Source organism: Semicossyphus pulcher, unplaced genomic scaffold (assembly GCF_022749685.1).
Source record: "Semicossyphus pulcher isolate SPU_LCO1_2020_fin unplaced genomic scaffold, fSemPul1.0.p SCAF_19, whole genome shotgun sequence".
NCBI classification, from domain to species: Eukaryota; Metazoa; Chordata; class Actinopteri; order Labriformes; family Labridae; genus Semicossyphus; species Semicossyphus pulcher.
In genome coordinates this window covers 3,508,882-3,527,724 of record NW_027211692.1, presented here as the reverse complement: position 1 = coordinate 3,527,724, position 18,843 = coordinate 3,508,882, and the positions used below count along the sequence as shown (strand labels likewise).

Below are 18,843 nucleotides of genomic sequence, written 5' to 3'. Positions count from 1 at the left end.
CACACACGGGCAGCCAGCGGGACAAACACTGTCACAATCTGTGCTTCAACTTCAGCCAGATCGCTGCCTGACTTTTTAAAAAGGTCCAGAAGGTTTATTTAATAACCTCGCTTCATTTTCATATTCCATCGTTTCATCTGTGGGCTGAAAAAATATTCTGCAGCTTTAAAAACATGTGAAACATTTCCAAACTGCTGAGCGCCCGACAAAGTAATTTTAGTGCCAACTTGAAAGAAGAATTTTTCATCCTTAATAGTTTAGAAACTAAATTAACTGAGGAGCAGGACACAGTTTAAATGACTGAAAAACATTTTTTACTCCTGATGCTTTGTGCTTATTAGTACCATGTATCACATTCACATGTCTGGTGCAATAACACTTTTTATAACCATCATGACAAGTTAAGTTCAACACCATGTGCGATCGTCACATTCATCATAGGATGCAATTAATAAATGTGATAATGAGATTTCATTGGGAAGAAGAGAGAGAGCGTGTGCGGTTGAGGAAGAAGACTTGAAAGTAGTGTGTGTGTGCAGCGAGTGTGTCTGAGAGAGAGTTTCACGGTTGGTAAATTACATCTCGACTGCTAATGAGGGAGACGGCTTTAATTTAATAAAACATCTGTGAGGGGAAGAGGAGCTGCAGACGTCCCCGCTCTCACGTCCACAGCCCACACAGCGAGCCTGAATCGCACAGTGCAGGGGCGGAGAGCAATCAACACTTATTAATGTAATTCAGCTGACCGGGGAGGCTAAACTCATAACATTAAAGGATGAGAGTTAAATCAGTAACAGAGTACCAAGGTTATTAATATATTCATCGCTAAGAGCTGAGGAGGCGTCTGAACTTCTTTCAGTGTTTGGTGGAACCAACAGGTCGACACACTTCAGGTTACAGTCGGACACGTCATCCCCCGTATGAGACGAGCAGTTTTAGTCGCTGTCTCTTTAAGAAAGCACGGCTTCATCCATTAGCCTGCTACTAAAGCACACTGTTTCCCTACTAGGTAACAACCTGTCTCCTCATTGTTGGAACCAGCCTGAACAAGAGATTGAATATGAGATTAAAGCCGGAAGTCTCTGTTAAGTAAATATTACTCATTGCCTGCTAACTGTGTGACAATCAGGGGATTTAGACCGTCAGTCACAAGCCTAAGTAAGATTTATCATCTGTTTGACTCTAAATGGGAGCATCATTTACTGAATGAACTTCAGGCTGAGTAGAAGAAGACTTTAGACCAGAGATTGAGACCATAAACTCATTATGAAAATGTTTACTGAGGTAATTAATCAGGTGAGAAGTAGGCTCATTTCTCCAGTCGCCCCCTGCTGGCCATTAGAGGGAGTGCAGGTTTAAGGCACTTCAGATCTGTAGCTATGTCCACTTCTTATTTGTAGTCTATGCCAATAACAAAGGTAACAACTGCATTCAAAATGGTTACAGGATGTAACTTTAGTTCTATGAGTATCAAAGCTGAACTCTGACCTCTGACCTCTCTGACCCTCATTATTTCACTTCCATCTGTCAGCGCTCACACACTTCATCTCTCTGTCCCGTCATCAACTCTTAAACTTGTGTTTGTAAATGTGGCTGATGTTTCCGTCGCTCCCTCTGCAGCTTCTTTCTATGTAAGTTTGCACAAATATAGAAACACAAAATACAGAGCAGTGAATGAGCGTCGCTTTAGGAAATGGAAATCTAAACTGCAGCTGGAAGCATTTGACCGTAAACCCTCAGTGTCTCCTGCAGGTATAATGATCCATTATTTCAGGCTGCAATCACGTCATTATCATGAAGCAGGAAATTGTGATTACTATGCTAACTGCATTTTTGAACAGCAAAATTCCAGGAGATGACATTACAGAGTTATTACAGAGCACAATCTGCGGCGATATGACGGCCTTTAAATTGGTTGTTACAGCGACGTGAGAATAAAATCTCTCTCTGTCATTTCTCTCTGTAAGCGACCTCGTGATGAGTAGGCCTAAATGTTGTCAAGTTTAGCTCCAAGCATTTCTGTGTCTGGGACAAAAAGAGGGGAAGCATTTATTAAGGTACATGAATTACCTGTACGGCAAGGTGATCTGGCTAATCATAAACGTGCTTATTTACCTTATTTTGTTATTGATCTGCTACTCAAACTGGATTTCCTTGATTGTATTTCATTTAACATTTAGATGTAGACATAATATGTAGAATGTTATATATATGATATATGCTTATATATATATATATATATGCTTGATAAAACTATATATTTAGCTAATATGCTAATTCACACTGCCGGTTAGCATAGCCATAAAAAATGAACTACATGTAAACATATTTAAATAATCCCTCTTATAATCTCCTCATGTCTTCGTCTCACCTCCTTGCGGCTCTCGTCCAGCTCCTTGCTGCTCTCCACGTTGACCATGGCGCTGTTGGAGTTGGGCAGGTTCCCTCCGATGTTATTGGCCGCAGCTCCCGCTGCTCCGTCCTGATCTCCGCCCCCACAGTTCTCAGCAGGAACCACGGCGCCCCCTCGAGGCGGGAACTTCCCGTCAATAATCATCTCCATGCCGCCTTTGTTTGGGGTCAAGTCTCCCTCGGTCTCCACGACGATGCCGTGCCGCTTGTCAGCGCGGTAGCGCTTGCCCATGTACTTGTAGAAGAGCAGACGGCGGTCAGCGATCCAAGCCAGGATGACGCAGACGGGGAAGTAGAGCAGGGTCACCAGGGCCTCCCACACCTCAAACACACACAGACAGACACGAAGGATTAAAGATCATCAATAAAAACATCATCGTTCCCCTTTGGGCACACACTTCCTGTGGCACAAAGTGAGACAGAGGATGGATCGCCATGGAGACAGGTCAGAAGTGTCAACAGGTGGTGTTTAATGGAGCTTTAATAACAGCCAATCACATCAGCTCATCTCCTTTAAACACAGCAGACAGGTGAAGAGTCCGGGCTGATTTCTCTGAGGAGAAAACTGGAGGAGAGCAGCCGGAGAGAAACAACCAGCAAGCTGACAGCTCCTCTGATATTCACACGCAGCAGCTTCACATTTCAGAGAGACACCAAGACATTCATTGTTCTATCATTGCATGGTACCACCTGATCTGCAGAACCTCAGGTGAATCATTCAAAGCATCTTTATGTCACAGTGATGATAAAACAGGGTTGGAACTGCACTCGTGCTCCTGCTGTCTGTTCTGTCTCACCTCCACGACGCCGGGCGACATGACGGACAGGATGAGGTAGAGCCAGATGTAGGCGAAGATGCTCCAGAAGGCGGTGATGAAGAACACCCTGAGGTGTTTGATCTTGCGGGACTCGCCGTTGGGGATCGTCCACACGCAGATCCCAAGGATCACGAACATGTTGAAGGCAGCGCTGCCGACGATGGTTCCCGGTCCCAACTCACCGGCCTTAAACTCATGACCACACACCTGCAGGGGAGAGGTGAGGTTAGGAGGAGCAAGAGAAGGCAGCATCAACACACGACCCCTTATGATAAGTGAAGTGTGTGTGTGAGTGTGTGTGTGTGTGTGTGTGTGTGTGTACCTCTATAACAGACAGCAGTATCTCCGGAGCGCTGGAGCCCAGAGCCATGAGCGTCAGATTGGACACTGTTTCGTTCCAGATTCGAACCGTCGCCACCGATGTTTCCCCGTTAGGCATTGTGATGGTCACCTCCTTCTCCTGTTGGCCCACACACACACACACACACACACACACACACACACACACAGACATGTTGTTGACTGACAGTTTAAATTCCCTACACACCTCCGCAGGTGTTCCAAGTTATTTTGGCTGATTAGTCGTCTGCTCAGGTTGAAGGAGGGTCAAAATATGCAGGAGGTAGTAGGAAAGATACAGGTGTAACTGGTCCAACTGCACACAGATTATTTGGTTCAGAGGTTTGAGGATCAGACAAATGATCCCGGATGTTGTGACGAGTACGTTTTCATATTCATCCACACAAGGACGGATTCACCGTCTCTGCTGAGGTCATTACTGTGTGCAGTGATGTGCCCTCCTCTGTGTGGACCCACTGTGTGTTTACTACAGTACAGAGTCATAAATCATCATAATTCAAGTGAGCACACACACACACACACACACACACACACACACAGTCAGGACAGAACATGAAGGTTAAAGACACACACAGTACAAATAACTGTACTGAAGTACTCCCACACACACACACACACACACACACACACACACACACACACACACACCCTGTGCAGAGGAGGTGTCGTAGGTGCCACAGTGATGGATTGTGGGATACACAGCAGGACAGTCGTTTACTTTGAACTTGAAAAGGATGGAGAACTTCTTCCCTCCATTAACCCTTTCATTTCTCCTCATCCACCCTTTGCTCTCTGCTACCATCTATATAACATCTCTCTGTCTCTCTCTTTCGCTCTCTCTCTCTCTGTCTCTCTCTGTCTCTCTCTCTCGCTCTCTTTCTCTCTCCTGTCGACACAGCAGAGTTTGAAGTTGAGATAAACTACTTCACTAAATTCATTTTACTTCATTGATTAGTTCAAAATGCTCACAGATTTTAAGTCCAAAGCACTGAATGGGTACTGATAACTTCATGTTCTTAAAGCTCCTGTGAGGAACCTTCAGTTTGTGTTGATTCTGGCGCCCCCTGTGGACAAAGTTGTACCTCTGATCTCTGCTGATTTTATCCTGTTCAACAAATCTCATCCTGCTTTCTTTAACAGTCATATATCACTCACTCTAAATCTGTAAAATGTAAACAAAGGCAGCGTGCAGTTAACCGCTTCGTCTGACGCCTACCCCCCCGCCACCTGTTTCAGGCATTAAAAATAACTCTACAGAAATAATCAATCTTGTCGCTGATGGTCTGGTTTGCTTTTGTAGCTCATGTAGAGTCATCAGAATGAATTTCAGTCTGTTTCATAACCAGTGAAAAACTGCTCACAGGAGCTTTAAGTTACCTTAACAATAAATAGAAGAGTTGGTTCCCTCAGATGGTTTGAGCTGAACTAACTGATCAGGTTTAGTGTACGTACAGCTTACTCAAATAACACGTTCTAAACACAGAAACGTTTCCTCTTTGTACACTTGTTCGAGTTTACAGTGTAGTGATGGTCAGAGCAAAAACTAAACCAAACATTTCTTTTATTTATTTGCCCATAACCTGAGAGGACGACTTTATCTGTGAGTGTTCTTCTCTATCCGATCAGGTGAAGCTTCATTAGCTCTCGTTCACTTTCCCCAGCGGACTCCGGAGAAGCTTTTACAAGATCGAGCTCAGGTTCATTCATGGATAAACTTTTTTATCACCGAAATAAAACAGGACGAGATTAAATGTAAACACTTATTCACGGCTGAGAAGCAGCACGGCAGATTAATAAATGGCATGAAGGATAAAAATAAAACCTGCAGAGGAATCCAGCAGCCTCGCCTCGTCTCTTCATCCACTGTTCGATCACATTTGTTACAGTGCAACTGACAGAAACTGCAGTGTTAATTGATAAAGGATCACAGAAGGTTATGTTCGGGCTGTCAGATAAAAATAACTGCTCTCTGAGAAATGACATAAAGTGCCTGAGGATCTGCTGATGTGGAGGAGAAGTCATCCACAGATGTGAAATGGATCAATAACAGCAGCTCAGCCGTCTCTGCGTCTTGTTAAAAACACATTAGAGTCCTGAACCCACAGAGACGATGATGATCTGATAATCTGTCATGAATAAGAGGGTGGGTGGTTAACTTCATGAGCAGCTTGTGGAGGAGAGTTTGGTGCTGCATGTGACAGCCGGGACGAGCAGCAGAACCGACGTACCAAACAGCACAAACAGTGTCGATCTTCTGATGCATCTTAAAGTGCACAGAGCTGATGTGACAGCTGAGCCTGCGCTCCCATTAAGAAGCCGTGTAGCTCAGCTGGTTCTTTCTGATTTAAGTTTAGAGGAAAGTAGTCCGCTTTGTGCGTGTAGTTGGTCTATTTCCCCGTCATCCTTCCTCTGTCCTCTTCCTCCCTCCGGCTGTCCTCCACGTCTCCTCGTCCTCTCTCTCCTCTGAACATCAGCATCCATTCAAACCTCCTGAGACCTTCCTCTCTCTCTGCAGCGCTTATGACTGCATAACCTCAACACCCGAACCATTACAGACCGCATGGGAAAACACACACACACACACAAAGACACACACACTCTCACACAGCTGTTTCACAACGACCGACTTCTACCAACTGTAACGTCGGCCTGAATAAATGAACTTGATGACTGTTATCCTCTCGGGCAGCTCGAGGCCTCTCTCTCTCTCTGGGAACAGCTGGGGGTCATTCACACTGTTACAGCTGTTAGGATAAATGAACGGAGAGGGAACGCTGTTATCTCCATTAAAGAAACTCATCAGACAGAACATGATGATGCAAACAGATTCAGCTCCTCGGTGGAATCAAACGTCCTCACTGACCTTGAACATAACTGCACTAATGAAGAATTTAAAGTTAAATCAGATGGATTAGAGATGGATTAACATGAAGTGTTTCTGTTTTTAGCTCTTTGTTTCAGTGTCAGCATACCTTCTGTTCATTGGAAACCAATAAGAATCAGCTGACTCAGACTAGAGAGAAGTTCAAGAGCCGACGGGGCAACGTAAGTGATTTAATGCACTGCTATAGATGCAGAGCAGCGTTAGAGCCGAGCTCCATGAGAGGCGGAGAGGTTACAGCCTCTGAAGTGATGAAACTGTTTCTGTGTTTTGGTGCAGCTTCTGATTTATATGAAGAGGATTTATAGAGAAAAGTAAACCACTGAAAAAAACGTTCAAACTAAAGTAACCAAAAGATTCCTGGCATACAGAGGCTTTCTGTTGTGCTGACGGCTGTAAGAGAAGCTGTTTCTCTTCCCAGCAAATATTTTGACGTCTATGAGACGTCTAATCAACGTTGGTCATGGAGGTCGATACGACGTCCAGCAGAGGGGCTGGTATGAAAGTTTTTCAGACCAACGACATTGTTTGTTGCAAAATGAGATGACCTGGATTCGATCCCACGATAGCTGCACTCAAGCTGAGCAGCTAACCCAGTCAGCCACTGAATAGCTCTGAATGTCAGGTATAAACCAACTCCGTCAGCATCCAGGGGTCGCTCCGCCTTCAAAGTACCTGGGTGAGTGTAAAAAACTGCTCCCTTTACGACGGCTCTGAACCGTCTTGTTAACATCACACAGCCCGGAAAGCGCCGTGTTTTAGTGTTTTGTATGAAAAGTAAAATGTCTCTGTGAAGTCGGGATCTCAGCAGCCGCTCAGAAATGATGTTGGAGAGAAGCTACACTGATCCACTCTGCACACAATGGACTGTTCCACATACTAAATCACAGCTGCGTGTGAGACACGTGATGGCTATGGAGACCAAACGTACCTACCAACAGGAGTCACATGACCACAACATACAGCCCAACACAGCACCTACGTCAGTAAGTTATGAATGGACGTGTAAAGACGACGTAGTTTGGATGTATTAATGTGAACATTGAACTAGACGGCGTTCCACATGCTCCATCCCTGTGTTCTCACCTGTGACGTGATGACCTCTATGGACGCCATGAAGCGGTCTGCGATGATGGACACCCCCAGAAACATGTACATGAGGGACACGAAGTAGACCACGGCTCGGGCCACCTGGTCTCCCAGTCCGGGCCTGTTGGGCTGCCAGACGGGCAGCAGGATGCCCGGCCTACACGTCGGCACCTCCTCACACTTATTCTTTTTAATCGACATGTTGTTGTAACAAGAGATGAGGCACGGGATGGTGGGCAGGTCGGGGTCCATCCGCAGGTCGGGGTCCATCTGTAGGTCGGGCTCTCTCCGCAGGTCGGGGCTCAACAGCAGGTCGGGGGTGGGGCTGGGCTCGCTGAGCTGGGACTCCGCCTGGCAGGGAGGGAGGGGGAGGAGGAAGAGGAGGAGGAGGAGGAAGGGAGAGGCACAGAGAGACATGGCGCCGTTTGGGTCCCACCAGAAGCAGGAGGAGACGGTGAGGCAGAGGATGGAGGGATCAGGCTGAGGGAGGTGGGAGGGGGGACGCTGGGTGGAGCTGAGGGTGGTGTGAGAAGATCACCTGCAGGAGAGAGAGAGAGAAAGAGAGAGAGAGAGAGCGAGCAGATTAGTTTGTGTCCTGACTGCACACACGACACAACAGTCTTTAATCATAAACACATTTCAGTCACAGCTCTCACAGAGTTTCTTTTAGACGTAAGAGGAGCAAAGTTTAGACGCAGCGATCGCACGCAAAGTCTGAGCAAAGACACAAAGCAGATTGAAGTCAAGACATGTTCACCCGAGTGGGATCAGAGGAAGGAACAGGAACATCACAGCACCGACGCTCGTGGACGTACAGTGGCTCCCTCAGACGACAACAAGGTGATGAAACATTCTTTCTTTGAATTTGGAGACTTGAACCCTGACGGAGTCTCTCAGCTCCGACTCATGCTCGACGTCACCTCAGTGGTTTCAGTAATAAAAGGAGGAAGTGAAAACTATCAGAGACCTTGCAGCTTTGCTTCTCACAATAATCATAACAGGAGAAATTCAACTGTTACTTCTTTTCAATTTGAAATCCGTTTCAAGCTACTCGAGCGGTCCTTGAAAAGTAAGAAAATGAAGAGAGTGGGTTTATTCTGACATTCAACATAAATGACAGCTAAGGAATTCTGGGAAATAAAGCAGGTGAAAAGTGTGATTCATAGGAGACGACGTGATTCTGAGGAGACCCTGGCACGCTGTAGTCATGGTAGTGAGTCACTGGTTCACAGAGGGATGAAGAGAGAAGCAGAGAAAGAGACGACAGATGGAGCAGAAGAATGAAGACGAAGAAGGGCAGAAGAGGAGAAAACCTTGAAGATGAAGTCAAAGACGGATCGAGGGAACGTGAATCAGAGGATCAAGGATAGAGTTTGAGTGTTGTGATTTCTTTACACTGTAAAAAAAGGTCAGCAAGTCAATTCATTGAAATGAGTAAAGTTTATCTGCAGTGCCTCGTTTTCAACACAACATAATCTAATCAAATCTACACAAAGATTTTGGGCCTGTGCTGCAAAGTGCACACGCGTCAACATTTGTTCTTGGGCTGGATTCATCGGCCCAGTGTCGCTGTGCCTTTAAAATGAATGGAAGTGGTATATTTATAAGTGACATACAGTATATCAGACGATTTGCAGTGGGCATGTCTGTATATGACAAGAGATGTAAATGTGTAGCTCTCTCTTGGCGGTTACTGACTCTCCTAAATATCAGGAAGTGAACGAACACGAGCAGGTTCATGTTCTTGTTTATAATTTACTTTCATTTGAGCATCTTGAACACCCAACAGGCGGTCAGCGCTGTCGCCTCTCAGCTAGAAGGTTCCTGGTTCGAATCCCGGCCCGGGCGTAGTGGGCCTTTCTGTGTGGAGTCTGCACATTCTCCCCGTGCATGCGTGGGTTCCTCCAGGTACTCCGGCTTCCTCCCACAGTCCAAACACACGCTCCTTAGGTTCACTAGTGACTCTAAAATGCCTGTGAGCGTGAAAAGATGTCTGTCTCTATTTTTATCACTGATTCTTATGAAGTAATTAGTTGTGTAATCTAATGAGAAATGTTCAGTAGCATTAACTCATTGATCTTATTGTTTTTCATATTAGTTAAATGTAGGTACTCTTCACTCAGAGCAGCCTGTAGACCACAGGTTGCTTTTTATATGTATTTCAGCTCAGGGTCGTGTAGAGATTTTATGTCACACAAGCTTGTTAAAAAATTATTTTCTTTAATTTGGGACTTTTTTTGGTAGAAACCTGACCTTGTTTAAGCGGGAGGGAAAGTGTAAGAAAAAGAGAATGTGGGGAAAGAGAAGAAGAAAGAGACGAACGGGCTGAGAACATGTGAGAACATGTGAGAACGAGGCAGAACGTTCTCGTCACAGGTCGTCGACAAACAGAAACCTTTCATCTGTTTTCTGCCCCTCACTGCCACAAAGCCAACACATGTTTAACTGTGTGAGACGGTCACAGGCTCCAGAACTGTTTGATTACAAGAACATGAGAAAGTGGGTTAAAGAGAGACACTGATGATGGACAGCCCTGCTCTGTCACACAGCCAGAGGACTGTCTCTCTCTTTGTCCCACATCTCCTGACTTTCTACTGAGCGTACCGGATGCTAGTCTGAGCGTCTAATAATGCTGTAGGTTGGTTTTCATTGGGCTTAGTTATAAGCTCAGTGTGTCTAATGCAGGCACTGAAGGCGACCTGGTGCATCAGTATGAGACCTATCGGGGGCTGACAGGGAGGGAGGGAGGAAGGAAAGAAGAAGAGAGAGGTTTGTGTTCGCTCCTCCTGAAACCAACTGAAGCTCACTGATGCTGTGAATGTGTGCATGTACACCACAGCTTGTTTTGGGACGCGTTTCGTCTTTGGCTTCCTGACTTGTGTATCTCTCCGTGAGTGTGTGTGTGCTCGTGCGTGTGCGTGCCAACCGGTGAGATTTAGACTTCAGTGTGACTCCACAGGACGGACAGATGGACTGAACCTGTTAGTGTGTTCATTGGTGCTTAATCGCTCCTCTCTCTCCTCCTCTCTCTCTCCTCCTCTCTCTCCTCCTCTCTCTCCTCCTCTCTCTCCTCTCCTCCTGTCTCTCCTCTCCTCCTCTCTCTCTCCGTCTGTGCATTAGAGAGGAGGAGAGCACCTGCTCACACCTTCTGTTTTACACACCTCAGCTCATCTCACTTTATCATCAGATCCTAAATGTGATACTGTTTCCCTCTCCGTCTCTTCTCTACTCTAAACTCTGTGTCTCTGTCGTAATCATGTTGGGTATCAGCGGTTGTTTTTGGTCTAAACTTTGTCAGTCAGGTGTTTTTTTAATCGTTTTACCTTTCAGCGCACGTCATATTTGTGCCCCTCAGTTTAAAAAAGAAATGCCTCCACAGTTTCACCTCTAATGAGTTTGGTTCTTTCAGATTGATCATACACAGAATGATCACAGTGTCTTGATATTATGATCTTTGAATGTTTCCATTGATAAACTGGATCACTCAGTGTAAACAGTAAATGGAAAGTGAGATGTGTGTCCTGTGTGTGGTTTCAGTTTGTCTCTGTGTAACCGGACGACGTGTTTGTTCTCCCTGTTTGCTCCGCTGTGTGTGCCGTGGTCTGAACACCACAGAGCGCTGAACGACGGGGAATAGCAACAAACACAACGGTTGGTTTGGTTCCATCCAGCAGCCTTTGCTTGGCTCTCCTCCTCCTCTGTGTTTCTGTCTCTTCACTTTCAAACTGTCCAATAACAGCAGGAATGACTTTGTGTTCCTCTGACAGCCGTTCCAGGGCATCGTGATGACCTGTGACCTTCTGGTGGGAAGATGTAATCACTTCATCATTTCGTCCTACTGGACTATAAATGTCTCATTGTGTAACAGTGATTTTATATGTTTGTGAGAGATCACAGCGACGCTGACCTCTGACCTTTAACAATATAAATCAGTTCATCCTTGAGTCCACGTAGATGCTCTCGCCAAATGAGAAGCAGTCTGATGCCCTTTGCAGCTCTGTGAGCGGAAAGTGAGGATGGAGCAGAATGTCTTCCTCGAACGTCCTCACTGCCGAGGTCTTAAACTCTCTCACACAGTCTCTTCTCCTCCTCCTCCTCCTCCTCCTCCTCCTCCTCCTCCTCCTCCTCCTCCTCCTTTCAGTCGTCACTTCTTCTCTTTTCATTGAGGCCAGTGTTGATGAGGCTGAAGGTAACAGTGTCCACGGTCAGTATTTTTAATCAAAGTGAGCGTGGTGACAAACATGACTTCAGGCTGACGGGAAAGAGGACGACTGCGGATTAATTTGTGATAAAGTTGCAGCAAGTTGCAGAACTTCCTGGAGGGACGGCATTAAATACACGTGTGTGTGAATATTCATCTAATATCCACAAAGAGTCTCAGTGGAGCCTCTTAATGAAAAGAGACACCACGTGAAGCTGAGCTGAGAGACAGGACTCACAAACACTCCACTGCTTTTATACCTTTTTAATAAACGTGAATTAAAAGAGAGAACGGATGTGTTGGAGGCATACGCTGACTCATCACAGCCAAGGTGTTTCTCTGCATGTGTGACATCGTCATTATGAATCACACGCAGAGATTATGGGTCTCTATAAATATGTGAAATGATGCTAATAACTGCAGCGCTCATGACTTTAAAGATGAACATATTTCTCTGGATTTACTACAAATGCTGTTTGAAATTGGGACGCTATGAGAGATGAAGGAGAAAATAGGAAAGGAGGTGTAGGTAGAGGAGGTGTGGAAGAAAAGAGAGAAGGTAGGGGAAGAGGGAGGGATGGATTAGGGGAAGGCTTTGAGCAGTGGAGGAAGCGAGGAGGTGGAAGGTGCAGAAGGAGAGTAAGAGGCATAAAAGAAGAAAAGAGATGCGGGAAAGGAAGGAAAGAAGGAGGGACGGAAGGGTAGACGGAAGAATAAGAGAGAGGTACAGGTGGGATGTAAAAGGAGGCACAGAAGAAGGGATGAAGGATTGATTGAAGGAGGTAAAAGGAGAGAAGGAGAGGAGGGAAGGGTAGAAGGACCATAGGAGAAAAAGAGAGCGAGGAGGAAAAGGAGGGATAGAAGGATGATGAGAGAGAGCAGTAATGTGAATGATCAAAGTGAGAGGCTTGAGGATGAGGGGGGATAAAAGGAGGGATAAGAGGGTCAGAGGGGTAATAAAGGACTAATGGGAGGTTTAAAAAGGAGGGATGGGCGGTCAGAGGGGCGATGTGAGGGGTAATAAGGAGTTAATGTGGAGCAGAGGCTGGGGTAAGGAGTGGGGGAGGGGAGGAGCAGCGAGGAGGCGACGGGATGCAGGAGCGATGTGGACTCAGGTCCTAAACCTGTTTACAGCCTCCACTCAGAGTCGGGGCCCTGTGTGTTACCATGGCAACTGGGGTAGAGGTGTGGCGGGGCAATTGATCACCTGCGGTGTGTGTTGGGGTCGGAGAGAGGGAGAGAGAGAGAGAGAGAGAGGGAGAGAGAGAGGGAGAGAGAGAGAGAGAGAGCCTCCATTCATCACCAGAGTCAGACCGAGCCGAGGGACAAACACTTTAATCTCTCCGTGCACACACGCGCACACACACACACACATACACTTCCCAGGAGAGTGAAACCAGCGCAGTGGTGAGCCCACGTAAAGCTCGCTCAGCAAAAAACAGCCAAACACACACACACACACACACACACACACACACACACACACACACACACACACACACACACACATCCTCCTGCTGCTGTCACTACAGAAACATTTAAAGGGTCAGTTCACACAAAAAGAACTGAACAGCCACGTTTACGTCCTGAAGCCGTGAGTCTGACGCATCCACAGGACTCACTGACAGCTGTGTCTGCTTCATGACTGGGGCTTCTTCCTCCTCACTCTCTTCCTCCCCTCTCTCTTCCTCCTCCCTCTCTCTCGCTCTGTTTATCTGATCATCATCGTTACAGTAAGTGCATCATTATCCTCTGACTGTAATCGTCCTGTCATCAAACAGACATTAAAACAATGATCTCTGCTGCTGATACGTCTGCTCCTCATTGTTGCTGACCTGGACCAAAGACGGATTTAAACCTCATCGTGTAACGAGAGGAGCTCTGAGGACACACAGGCTTTAGTCTCTTTATGTGTGGGGGCTAAAAGAACTGCTTCATCACACACACACACACATACACGCACACACACACACACACACACACACACACACACACACACACACACACACACACACACACACACACACTGTAGCCAGTCTTTGGTCTCTGCGCTGGTCTGCCTGCGGCTGGCTGCTGTCGCTGGCTCTCGATGTAACGGAGTGACAGATGAAGCGCCTGGCTGTACGACAGGAGCTGAATGTCACCGTGTTCACCTGCTGCACCGCTCAGCACCAACACGAGGGTACGGGAACATGTGAGAGCAACAACAGGTCCAACATGTCGGCGCCAAACAAACCAACCGCTCAGATTTCACTCACATGTGCAGAGACACGCTGAACAGCAGAGTGAGGCCGTCGGTAATGAGCAGCAGCAGGGAGAGAAAGTAACGGCTTCATTTTATCACGAGACATAAAATGTGCCTGAATAATCCTGATGCTGGAATCACCTCGAGAAACTCCTGAACAACATGAATTATTGTTATTGCTGATGCTGACATGTAGCCTGATGGAAGCATTCCTAATCTCTTTACAGATTCTGCGTAGAGTGCAGATCCTAAAGGAGTGGGGCCGGGCTTCAGCACGTTGAATGTTCTGGTATCCATTCGTAGAGTATTGTCCAATCACGTCCTAATGACATCCCAGCTCCCATCGCCGCTCATCTTACCTTTTTATTAATCTCTGTAAACAGACATCTGCATGGGAGTGCAGCTAACAATCCACTGTTACACGTCACATCTCAACTCCAGCTCCATTCTCACTCAAGTTGCTCGTCGGACTGAAAACAAAGCCGCGCTCGGAGAGGAAGTCTCAGCTGGAAGTCCTTCTCGCTAACCGCTGGCTACACCAGAAGACCTGAAAGTTACCCGTCACTCCCTGAAGCTAAATCATCCTCGGACAGATCCAAACACTCCCGATAGAGGAATAAGGAAGTGAATAACTGAATGGATGAGCCAAATACTTGAGCAATGCAGCTTTTATAGATACATTTAGAATGCATCTCAGACAGAACAAATCCATCTGCAAAGTTTTCTGACCTGTGATGTGTCAGTATTTAGAGAGCAGCTCCAGTCGTGTTTTAAGACGGATTAAATGTTCTGCTTGAAATAATAAATTGTGTCTGACATGTTTTTTTCTGCTGAAAAAACTGATATTCTTCTCTCACTAACGAGTTCAGTCGAGCTGAATCACAAACACTTTGTCTGCCCATGATTCCCTCCTTCCTCTCACAGTCTGTGGTGATCAATCACACCTTAACTGGCGAATCAATGTTTTATATCAATAAGTGATGAAACCGACGGAGCAGGCTGATGTTTGATGCCGAACAGATTAATCATCACGTCTCACAGATTTCAGTCTCCTCATCTGTCAACAGCAAGAGTGCAACAAGTTCATGGCTGATCCAAACCCTGCACACCATAGAAGCTTTCTGTCACTGTGATAGCATTTAACTGAGACTGAACCCAGTCCCTTATTAAATCCAACATCCTGTCAGCAACTAAACGTATAAAAGACTGAACTCAGAGTTCTGAGTTTTGTTGGTTAAAGAGCAGAACCATGTTTGAGTGTCAGTTTAATCATTGTATAACCTGTATCTGCAGCCTGAGGATGAGACAGAATGTGAGATCAGATTTTTATTGGTGTGTCTGACAAACCAGCTGCAGCCGTCTGACTTTAAACATCTTGTTTTTTACAGGCTGCAGAGCATCATCAAAATGCTGATGTGACCAAATCAACAGACAGTTTCTCAAGCAAAGAGTCCTCACTCTGTTGGTCTGTCGGTCCACATGAAGGTTTCCAAGAGTGACGCTTGTTCCTGCCCCGTCGTCACCAACTCATGAATGCAGAAGAAGTCTGGAGCCTTCAGATACTGATGACGGACACTCCGACCAATCAGAGCAACAGAATGTGTAACCAAACTGTAGGCTGTGGGCTACGTGGCTAGTTCCAATTATAGACTGTATAAAAAAGATGGACGACATGACAGCTCCCTAAAGTGAAGCCAAACCCTCTCTATCGCCCCCTGCTGACTGGCTGCAGTATAGCTCATAAAGCCCGCCTCCTCCATGTTAACAGATGGGACATGAGTCAAACTATAAAATCTAAATACACGTCAAATTTTTCTCAAACATGGTTTCTGTCATTATAGTTCTTATCATGCTGATTTATGTTGTTCATTTTACTGACAATTTATTTTTAATTAGTTATTTGATGCTATAAAAAGGGGGCGTGGCCTCATGATTCACAGCTCTGTTGACAAATGGGGCTCCTGCAGCCGAGCTGTTCCGGAGTAGCAGAGTAGAGGAGGAACGGCGAGAGGAGACGTAACTAACACTAACACTATGTCGTTAAAGTTTCCATACCTGTGAACGTTAACCTCAGACCGACACAAGAAGCCGTTCTGCTGTTAAACGCGCCGGCCTGTCACGTTTTTTCCCGGTAAGTTAAGTGTGTGTTTTGGTTAGCAGAAGTGGCTACAGTGGCTCCACCTGCCAATCTCTACTGCGCAGCTTTGGCTCCAAATGACGTCACCATCACAAGTTGGCAGCGCCTATCACGGGGGCTGTTTTGGCTACAATTAGGTACAATGAGAGCAGAAGGAGACACGTTGTCCATCTTTTTATACAGTCATTGGTTACAATTCGTGTGGCCTCTAATTCAACTGTTCACAAACGTTTGGGACGACGTTATTTAGCAGCCAGTATTTACCGTTTGTGTAAAATGCAGCTTGATTACAACCTCAGTCTCTGCAGACGAGGTCCAAAATGAAATCAGGAAATGAATCCTGTTAAACATCTCACCACGTCTGCTACTGACGAGGGGATCACCATTATCTGCATGTCACATGCGAGCAAAATAAAGATTTTGAACATTACAAGAAATGATGAATGCTGCATGTTTTCAGTCCTGTCAGTCCACTCCTGGTGCTCTGCATTTTAATGCGATGTTTCAGCTCCTGTCGGAGTTACTGAGTGAAAACAGACACACAGCTGATGTCGACCCTCTGCAGGGTGAAAGCAGGTTAAAGCTGAACGCTGTGAAGTGTTTGGCAGAGACTCAAAGAGCAGAGACAAGGACACCTGTCACTCAGAGGCACTCAGACCGGCAGCAGACTCGTCGTGTCTGCTCTTTGAAAGCAGACATCGTTAGTCGTGGCATAAATACTTTTAAAGAGAGGCTCGTTCGTCCCTGGTGCTTTACTCGGCCTACTTCTGTCCTCTCTCTCTCTCTCTCTCTCTCTCTGTCTCTTCCTCTACCTCTTAATGTTCCCGTGAGGAACACAAACACAAGCTTCATAAGTTTTCAGACTGTCTGCAGTTTATCAGGAGGGCAGGAGGTCAACAAAACCCCAAACTTGTGAAGTAGAACCAGCACCCACACAGCAGAGAGAGGAGTCACAGCGGGATCAGTCCAGGAAAAGAACTCTTTCCATCAGTCGCTGACAAACACCTGACGCCCAGTCTCCCTCGCTCTGATGCTCCTCTGCTTGCTTCTTGTTTGTGAGGGACTATTTGTTGAATCTCTGCAGCATTCTCTGCCAAGACGTCCGCCGGGCGAGGTTTAAAGTGTTTGAGGCCTCAGAGCTTTAATCTGCAGATCAGAGGAGGAGGACCACTCCGTCTAATGAGATCAGGATGTGACAGGAAGGACTCGCTCTGCTGGCTTTAACCTTCGCCATCCTTCCTTTATCACAAACACTGGCTTTTAGATTGTGATAAACTCTTATTTCAGTAGATCCCCCTGAAATCCCCTTCTTACCTAATGAAGAAAGTCAACTTTAAAGCGAAACAAAAGGTCTTTAAAGTTTGTGTTTTACAAGTTGAAGAACTATTACCATAAACAGCTCGAGCAGTAAAGTAAACTTGTCTGAACTTTACAAACTTAACCAAGCCGTGGTTATTTTCTCTCCATCAGTGTCTTGGTGATGGAAGCTTTCACACCAGCAAACAGCCCATCACGTCTGTGTGACGGATGACTTGTTGACGTGGGGTTTAAAGAGCACTGACAATAAAGAACAACATTCATCATGGACTTTGGCTGGCATTGATTTTTTAAGGTTTTAAGGCCTTTAAATCTTCCTATTTGTCGTTCCGATAACAACCCTGTGACACAACTGCAGCATTAGACACAACTTTGATCAGAGCTTTGATTATTCTGAAACTCAAGAGGAGGTTCTAGTTTGTGATGTTTCCAAACATAAAAGACAGAGCATTCATTCTTTTGGCAACGAGAAGCTAAATCATCCATCCATCCATTTTCCTTCGCTTATCCGGGGCCGGGTCGTGGTGGCAGCAGGCTAAGAACGTTAGCCAGGACGTCCCTCTCCCTAGCAACGTTTGCTAGGGCAATGCTACACGTATGCGAGATGCAGTATGCACATGACCAGTAGGGGCAGTGTAGAGGCAGAAGGGATGTGACAGGGTGAACACAGCAGCAGGGACAACAATGGCAAAAAGTTCTGAAGACAAGCTGACAGACCAAGTACACAATTATCGATGTGTCATTGCCACTGAACCGTCGCGTCCGGGACTGTTACACGTCTGTGTACGGAGGAAAATGTGGGGGCGGTGCAGACGGTGTGTTCTGACCACCGAACACACAGAAGCTGTCACTTTTTCTGCCGTGATCTCAGATTAACTTCACAGTAACCTCCTCGAGTGTCGCCATGTCTGTTTACATCCTGCACATACGGTATTTGCACACGGCCTGAGCTCTCCGGTGGGCCCTCCCGTCTCCTCCAGTAACACGCGTAGTGCAAAGACAAGTATGTGAACAATGAAGTTCATGATGCAGACGGTTGTGTACGCCAACGCAAGGTTAAGCAGCAAGTACTTCACCAGCCTAAGGCTGAGCCCAGACACCCTGCGCAAGGAGCTAATTTCACCTGCTTGTATGGGCGACCTTATTATTTCAGTCACTACCCACAGGGTCATGACAGGTGAGGGTTGGAACGTACTGTAGATCGACTGGTAAATCAAAAGCACCTTCTTCACCACGACGGTCTGGTACACTGCCTGCAATACCGCTGACGCTGCGGCTACCTGTCTGTCAATCTCATGATTAATTTCACCCTCACTCGTGACCAAGACCCTAAGATGCTTGAACTCCTTCGCTAAATCGTCCTTCTTTAGTTAAATCTCATTG

The 18,843-nt window shown here is 46.2% G+C and overlaps 1 protein-coding gene across 3 annotated transcripts in view; it reads right to left on the bottom strand.

Moving 5' to 3' along the window:
* Positions 1-18,843, bottom strand: part of slc8a2b (solute carrier family 8 member 2b) — a 145,684-nt gene that overhangs the window by 29,228 nt on the left and 97,613 nt on the right. For all 3 annotated transcript variants that reach the window (XM_069668074.1, XM_069668076.1, XM_069668075.1), the window contains 4 exons: positions 7,558-8,098; positions 3,553-3,690; positions 3,210-3,437; positions 2,372-2,734 (listed from right to left, as the gene is read on the bottom strand). In XM_069668074.1, coding sequence (XP_069524175.1) covers positions 2,372-2,734; positions 3,210-3,437; positions 3,553-3,690; positions 7,558-7,977 — 1,149 coding nt within the window. In that variant the 5' untranslated portion in view covers positions 7,978-8,098. The remainder of the gene's footprint in view (positions 1-2,371; positions 2,735-3,209; positions 3,438-3,552; positions 3,691-7,557; positions 8,099-18,843) is intronic.